This window comes from Haliotis rufescens, unplaced genomic scaffold (assembly GCF_023055435.1).
Source record: "Haliotis rufescens isolate VD_foot unplaced genomic scaffold, xgHalRufe1.0.p SCAF_17, whole genome shotgun sequence".
NCBI classification, from domain to species: domain Eukaryota; kingdom Metazoa; phylum Mollusca; class Gastropoda; order Lepetellida; family Haliotidae; genus Haliotis; species Haliotis rufescens.
Genome location: NW_025963857.1, coordinates 2132986 through 2140392, shown reverse-complemented (window position 1 = coordinate 2140392; position 7407 = coordinate 2132986). Strand labels below are relative to the sequence as shown.

Here is a 7407-nt window from a genome sequence, read left to right as displayed (position 1 = left end):
TCTTAAACCGCAAAGTATCGGCTTAGATCCACCATATTGATTTCGCAGTAACCACTATCAACAATGGTCACAGGAAGTTATCAGCCGAAACACACACAACGGCCTTGAACTTGGGATCAAATCATGGGAAGCTGGTGTCAACACCATGTACAGATTGTGGATAAAAAATGCAACATAATACAATGTCTAATCTTTCATTTGGGCTATCAGAGGTCACTCTAAAACCTTGGTAGAGGCTGAACAGCCAGTTTACATTGGGCACTATATTCTCCTATTTGCCTTCCGGGTAAAACGGGTGGGGGCGTAACTGTGGTCTGAGGCCAACTGCAAGGTAGGTGTATGTTTGCTGGGAAACTCGGAGATGAGTATGTCATACCCCCGAAGGACGTGTATTGATTTCAGAATTTCTTGGGCCAGGAAGTACCTGACAAACAGTCTCGAAGGGTACACGTGTTGCCTTCTGTCAGGAATTCCCTGGTTTGTGATTTCAAAGTTTCCATTATTTCGTGTGCTATCTTTCGTTATGAACTGGGTCATTCTATCGCGCTATTCACTGTTCAGATTACAACACGATATCCGAGTTTTCGTGGAAATGTATATATACTGTCATGAACTGCTTTTTTGTGAAAACTTTACGTACTGTTGTAATTACACTGTAATTAACCTGATTGTGTTCTGTATTGGTTCTTGGTTGCCAACCCGGAAGTTAGATATATATGCCCTACTTTCGTTATGATAATGATATCGTGTTCTGGCGTTCTCAGTTCTCCCTTTAGCAAGCCAGTCTAGTCAAAATGCTTTTTAAATTTCCCAAGATGTGTTTGATTGAAAAGACTTTTAACGAATCGGAGCTGTTGTCGTTGACGTGGTGTATGCATCCAGTAAACACAGTTCATACCACACTTGGACTTTGGACACTTGGCCTTGTCGCCTTAGCCGATGAATGTTTTGCACAATCTATATCTCAATGTAGAGAGTTCGGTAGTATCTGGACATCGGCAGTAATCAGACACTCATCAAACATTTGTTTGTAGCTGAAAAGGTAAACTGCCAATACACAAAATTAACACGCATGCATAATCCTCTTTCTGCAAACTCCATTTAAAAATACGTCTGCTGGAGGAAACTGTCAAAACAAACGGTTCAGTATCAGCTTTCCTACTGCCACGCCACCCTACATTATCACTGGTTAAATACAACCAAAAGTTCTATAGTAACGTTATATATTTTTTAATAACTGAGCATTCAACACCACCCCTCAAAAATAATTAAATAACATGAAATGAAATCTATATATTTGCACATATGGTGACAAATAATTTTATTTAGATGTCTACATACAACCTATTCATATATCAAAGTAGATTTTCGTTTTTTTAATGTAAATAGGTGTAATTATGTGGATTTTTTCTTATATCTCTTAAAGGAGTTCTATTTATTTAAATATATTTGATATATTTTACAATAATAATCAAAAAGCGGTAGTTGCAGCGAAAAGTATAAACCAAAAGTGCCAAAGGAATATCACAAAGGCCTTCCCTCCATTATGTGTTTTTGTCTGTTTGTTGTTTAACGCCGCACTCAGCAATATTACAGCTATATCACGGCGAGCCTGACCACCCGATCCCATTAGTCGACTTTTACGACAAGCATGGGTTGCTGAAGACCTATTCTACCCCGGATCTTCACGGGTCTCAATGATATCTGAAGAGGATAAACTATGTCAATTGGTCATACAAGTCCGACATTATAGTGTTAGTCATGTGTCAATTACATAAATACACATGTACTAGTATCCATAATGCACAGATTACTATCATAAAGTTGCATTTTACATTGATATAAGCTGCCTTAACAGGATTATACTGTAACATATGTATGTTGTGTCCGAGATTTGGCTATAACACTACTCGTTATTGTTAACTTAAGTACTTGTATATGTTCTTCTTTCAATCGGTATCATATTTTGTACGTGAGACCACTTCCATTTATGGCCTTGCAGATTTTTAACCCAAGAACAGAATGCTAGAATTAGCGGATACACAGACATGGTGTAGACGTGGGGGAGCGTCCACCACCAAATTAGTTCCAGATATTGCTGGTGCATGCATTCGTCGGTTGGGTACCAAAGCAGTTGGCCAAGTTTTTTTTACCAGTGTTTAGGGACAACAAACTAATAACTGCATTTTATACCCAACTAGAGTCGGTGGTCCTAAGCTGGACTGGTTTTATTGTGTTTGCCAAGAAGCATACTGTTCAAGAACGTATTGAGAGTCTGCAGGGCGCAGAGTTGATGGAGATAATCTGTGGTGTTAGTTCTACGTTTTTAATATAAAAATAGATTTACGGCTTGCTGTGAGTGACATCAGACAATCTATTTTAGAAATCGTTCACATTTATTGTGTGCCTTATCTTTTCGATCGATGTACCTGAAAAAGAATATGAAAAAACTGTGTCGTGTCGATCGTGTCCGGATACAGGTCGATCGTGTCCGAGTACAGCCGTCCGTGTCCGGGTACTACCGACCGTGTCCGGGTACAGCCGACCGTCTCCGGCTACTACCGACCGTGTCCGGGGACAGCCGACCGTGTCCGGGTACTACCGACCGTGTCCGGGTACAGCTGACCGTGCCCGGGTACAGCCGACCGGATTCGGATACAGCCGACCGTGTCCGGGTACTACCGACCGTGCCCGGGTACAGCCGAACGTGTCCGGGTACAGCTGGCCGTGTCCGGGTACTGCCGACCGGGTCCGGGTACTACCGAAGCTGTCGTCAAGATAGTGGTATCCAGGTCCAGCCTAAACAAGACGTTCTCTGCCTGTTGGTCAATTCTGAAACCAGCAGCAAGTGGTATCTCCCTTGGTATCAGCGATTTCCCAATCAGTTCTGACAATAAGTTAGTGAGCAATGATTGTTATGTGCCCGGAACCCAATGGTGATTCCGGGATGCAGTAAGGTGACAAAGTGGGTTGGGTGGTCAGACTAAGTGTCTGGGCTGACTGCATGGCATCGTGTCCAGACGACGTAGGGCATTGCTCATACGGGTCTCCTGGATACAGTTCGAATATTGTGCCGACTGACGTTGAAAAAGAATTAACAAAAGCGTGTTTCTGCTATTTTCTTGCTCTTTTCGATACTGACGGGGAACCAATAAGCATGCAGATAATACAATAATACAATGTCATGGCAGGAGGCATTATATACGTTTTGTGTGTTCACTTTAATCAAATATATGAAACAGTTTATGATTAGTAGAGATATTTATCTGTATTTATATTTTTCAAAAGCAAAGAAGCGAAACTCACGAGCATGGTTACGGTATCAGGACAAATCTGGGATTGTAGGTGGATGGGATATAGTCATATGTTGCTGTCGCTGGCGTTAAAAAACAAAAGACAAGCGTGTTTGAAATTTGAGTGTTTGAAAAGGAGTGCTTTCAATTAATATTTTCTTACTTTTTTTGGATACCGCTAGGAAACCAATCACAATGCAGGATTTTCCAATGTCATGGTGGTATTTAATTAGGGCCATTATGGGATTCCTACGATCGTAGGTACTGCAAAGACTAATGGATGCAATTCTGCACGGCGAATTGCAGCGCCTAACACAACCAGGCAACCCGTCTTCCCTTTAACAGTCAAGTTTGAATTGTGGATATCATCATACCTAGTCGACTTTAGATTGGGTAATCATGAATCTCATTTTCTCCAATAGAAAACCTATTTCCTAAAAGTTCAAAACATCGAAGGTTTTTCATTTACGATTGTTTTCATAATTAACCGATTGACTCGTTCAATGAACTGGTCGGTATTTTCAGGATTGAAATGTCCATAGTTTATTTTGAGATAGCCATGTTTTATGCACGGGATGTAGTGATGAGGACTTCAATGCTTCTTGTCCTCTTTCAGATGGCGACCTCTCAGAAACTCACTGAACATTACTTAACCTGTGTCATATGCTCTGATGTCTTCACTAATCCCTGTACACTTGTGTGTAACCACACCTTCTGTCGGAAATGTGTCGTCAACTACACCAAGACCAGACCAGAAGCCATCAGTGCCAAGTCCCTCCTCTGTCCATTCTGCAACAAGATGACGAAAGTGTCTGCCCCTGAGAGACCAGTGGAAAAGTGGGCGGATGACGTCAAACCTAGCTTTGTCATCCAGGGACTCTTGGACTCATTTGGTCCAGGATCTAAAGGTAGACACGTGTAAAATACTTGCGTATCATATGATCGTATGATACTGTTTCACAAATGTCATACAGTTTCTGTAGGCGCTTTATTTGACAACACAACCAAACACATTGACTAAATAGCATCCAAGAAATATGAGTTGTTTGTTGGCAGCTAAGATTTCAATTATTGACTCCAAATATCAGCGTGTGAGGTTCTAAACAGTAATCTGGAATTCAAAGCACCATAGAAATATTAGTTTTTGGCAGCTATGATTTCAAATATTATTTGTATTTAGTTACTTTGTACAATCAGTCATTGGTACATCAGTGTATTGCGTGTTAAACACTCTTAAGGTATAACTTCATCTTTCAGATACAACCAACTGCAGCTATTGTATTCAAGAAGGGGAGACAACTCCTGCCTATGTTTGGTGCTATGTGTGTGATGATGCACTGTGTGGAAAATGCGTCAGAGTTCACAATCGCATCCCAGCTACCCGTCATCATGACCTCACTGACCTTTCTGGGGAGGTCAAGGTCAAACGAAGACGAGCGGTCATGTGTAAAGAACACACGGATGAAAGCATCAAGTTGTTGTGTAAAGATTGCAAGAAAGCACTTTGTCAAACCTGTTGTACAATCTACCACAGGAAATGTGAGTCTGTTGTCAGCTTGGGAGTGGAGATACGGGCAATGAAAGCAGTACTGACGCGGGCGACGGGCAATTTGTCACGGAGAAAAGACGAAATCAGCAAAGAGATTGAGACAAAGAAGTCAAAGCTGGAGGACGAAACTTGTCGATTTAAACAAATGGAATCAGATATTAACTCTGCAACGGTTAAAGCGATAGAACGGATTAAACTCCGAGAAAAGGATCTTCTTGATCAACTGAGAGAGATGTCAGACGAACACCTTGGACAACTGAAAGCAGACATTAAGGCAGGGGAGATGTCAGTACAAATGTACCAACAACAGGCTGAGCTGATAGACCAGACCCTACAATCAGACAGTGACATGGATGTCTATGAGATGTATCAGGGATGTGAGGCAGATGATGCAGACGCAGAACTGAAGAAGACAGGAAGAATAGCCAGGGTCACATTCAGACAGGACACGGACAAGCTGAGTAGAAAACTGGACGATCTACAGCTGGGTGAGATAGAGGTCATGTATGAGGGTGTGATGGACCTGACGGCTACTCCTGTGTTACAGGACACCATTAACGTCAAAGTAGCCGGCGAGGGATCTAACGAAGCGCCATTTGATGTGACCGAGATGGTTGTTAATGGTATTGACACGGTTGTAGTCACAGATTATTTTAATCACAATATGAAGTCCTTCTACACCAGGAACAATCAACAAGGTCACAATAAGCTCCTGCTTCGTGGATCTCCCTTGGGTATTACGAAGTTGACACACAATCAGGTGGCTGTCACTGCTCAAGATGCCAATCAGATTGTAACAGTAGAAGTCAACCCTGACCTGGTGCTGCTGTCAACAATCACAACCAGCAAACAGTACGTGGGCATAACGTCCCTGACACCATCAACACTAGCAGCTTGTTCCCGGTCTCCTCCCTGTGTTGATATCCTAGATATGACGGGAAACGTGCTGAGGTCAATCAGTCCACTCCAAAATGGTAGCAACATCTTACAATATCCCGAATTCCTCTGTACCACGAGGACAGGAAACATCCTGGTGTCTGACGGTGGAACCAAGCGTGTCGCGTGTCTGACCCCCGAGGGAGATGTAGTTTTCACCTACAGCCCTACAGGAGACACAGCACTGAATTGTCCCCATGGTATCACAAGCACCAGCACAGGTGACATCCTGGTGACAGACTACTTTCTACACAGAGTCATCCATCTGACGGAATCAGGACAGTTTGTAAAACATCTACTGACATCCCAAGATGGTATTCAGAACCCACGTGGAATATATGTTGATGTGAGAGGGCGGGTGTATGTTTGTCTTAAGGAGGGTGTCATACAGTCCTTCTTGTGTAGCAACTGAACATGGGATGTAAGGATCCACGAACCTCTGTCAACGTGCTTCGAGAACACTGATGAGCTGCTGCACCTACAAGTCAGCAAGAATTGTTGTGTGTGTGTGTGTGTGTGTGTGTGTGTGTGTGTGTGTGTGTGTGTGTGTGTGTGTGTGTGTGTGTGTGTGTGTGTGTGCGCGCACGTATATATATATATATATGACTGTGTGTGTATATGTGTGTGTATGTGTGTATATATATGTATGTGTCTGTATATATATATATATGTGTGTGTGTGCACGTGTATATATATATATATATATATATATAAGTGTGTGTGTATATTTATATGTGTGTTTGTGTGTGTATGTGTGTGTGTATATATATATATATGGGTATCTGTGTGTGTATATATATGTGTGTGTGTATGTGCACGTGCGTATATTTATATGTGTGTGTGTGTGTGTGTGTGTGTGTGTGTGTGTGTGTGTGTGTGTGTGTGTGTGTGTGTGTGTGTGTGTGTGTGTGTGTGTGTGTGTGTGTGTGTGTGTGTGTGTGTGTGTGTGTGTGTGTGTGTGCGTGTGTGTGTGCGCGCGCGATAGGTGGACTTGTAAATATAAAACGTGATCGCCTGAGAATAATCAGCCTCAAGTATCTCGCGAAAAAGATTCCACTGTGCGTAAATAACTCAAAATTCACACTTATCTATGGAGGCATACAGTTTTATACATGAATAAGTAACAGTACTTAACATTCTTTAGATACGTGTACTTCAAAAACGTGTGGATGTGTTTTCTCCTATAAGCAAAGACATGTCACAATGTTTCTATATCCGCGTACTACTCTCGTACACGTCTCAGCCGGCAGGTTGAAGACACAGGTTCTCTGGCGTTTTGAATTTGATTTGACTATTGTTTATTCCGTTTTTGTTAATAGCCGATGACGTCACAACGAACTAACTGATAGGGTGATTATAAGACCTGGGTTCGATTCACAAAATGGTCGGAATGTGTAAAGCCATTTCATCGTTCCATATCATGTATTACTATGATAGGACTAGCAGCAGTAAAAAGTATTTGCTCACTCGCTCCATAATCATATTTTCAATGACACTGTACATTTTGCTTGTTCCTAGAAAGATATATTTCTTTTTAAAGAAGTAGTTCTAATTTAACACTCAAAACGACCCGTCTTCATTCACTAATGGGCTACTAACCGTGACGTCACTGCTATGTGTGTTCGCAAG

At 41.9% G+C, this 7407-nt stretch overlaps 1 protein-coding gene across 1 annotated transcript; it reads left to right on the top strand.

Moving 5' to 3' along the window:
- Positions 1 to 200: 200 nt before the first annotated feature.
- Positions 201 to 6352, top strand: LOC124148410 (tripartite motif-containing protein 2-like). Its single transcript, XM_048397401.1, has 3 exons — positions 201 to 331; positions 3910 to 4201; positions 4551 to 6352. Exons 2-3 carry the CDS (start codon positions 3910 to 3912, stop codon positions 6188 to 6190), a joined length of 1932 nt encoding a protein of 643 aa, XP_048253358.1. The 5' UTR covers positions 201 to 331; the 3' UTR covers positions 6191 to 6352.
- The last annotated feature ends 1055 nt before the right edge of the window (positions 6353 to 7407 follow it).

Coding starts and splice junctions, on each gene's coding strand:
- LOC124148410 (XM_048397401.1), top strand. CDS start 3,910: ATGGCGACCTCTCAGAAACTCACTGAACATTACTTAACCTGTGTCATA. Junction 4,202..4,550: donor ATTTGGTCCAGGATCTAAAG/GTAGACACGTGT, acceptor TTCATCTTTCAG/ATACAACCAACTGCAGCTAT.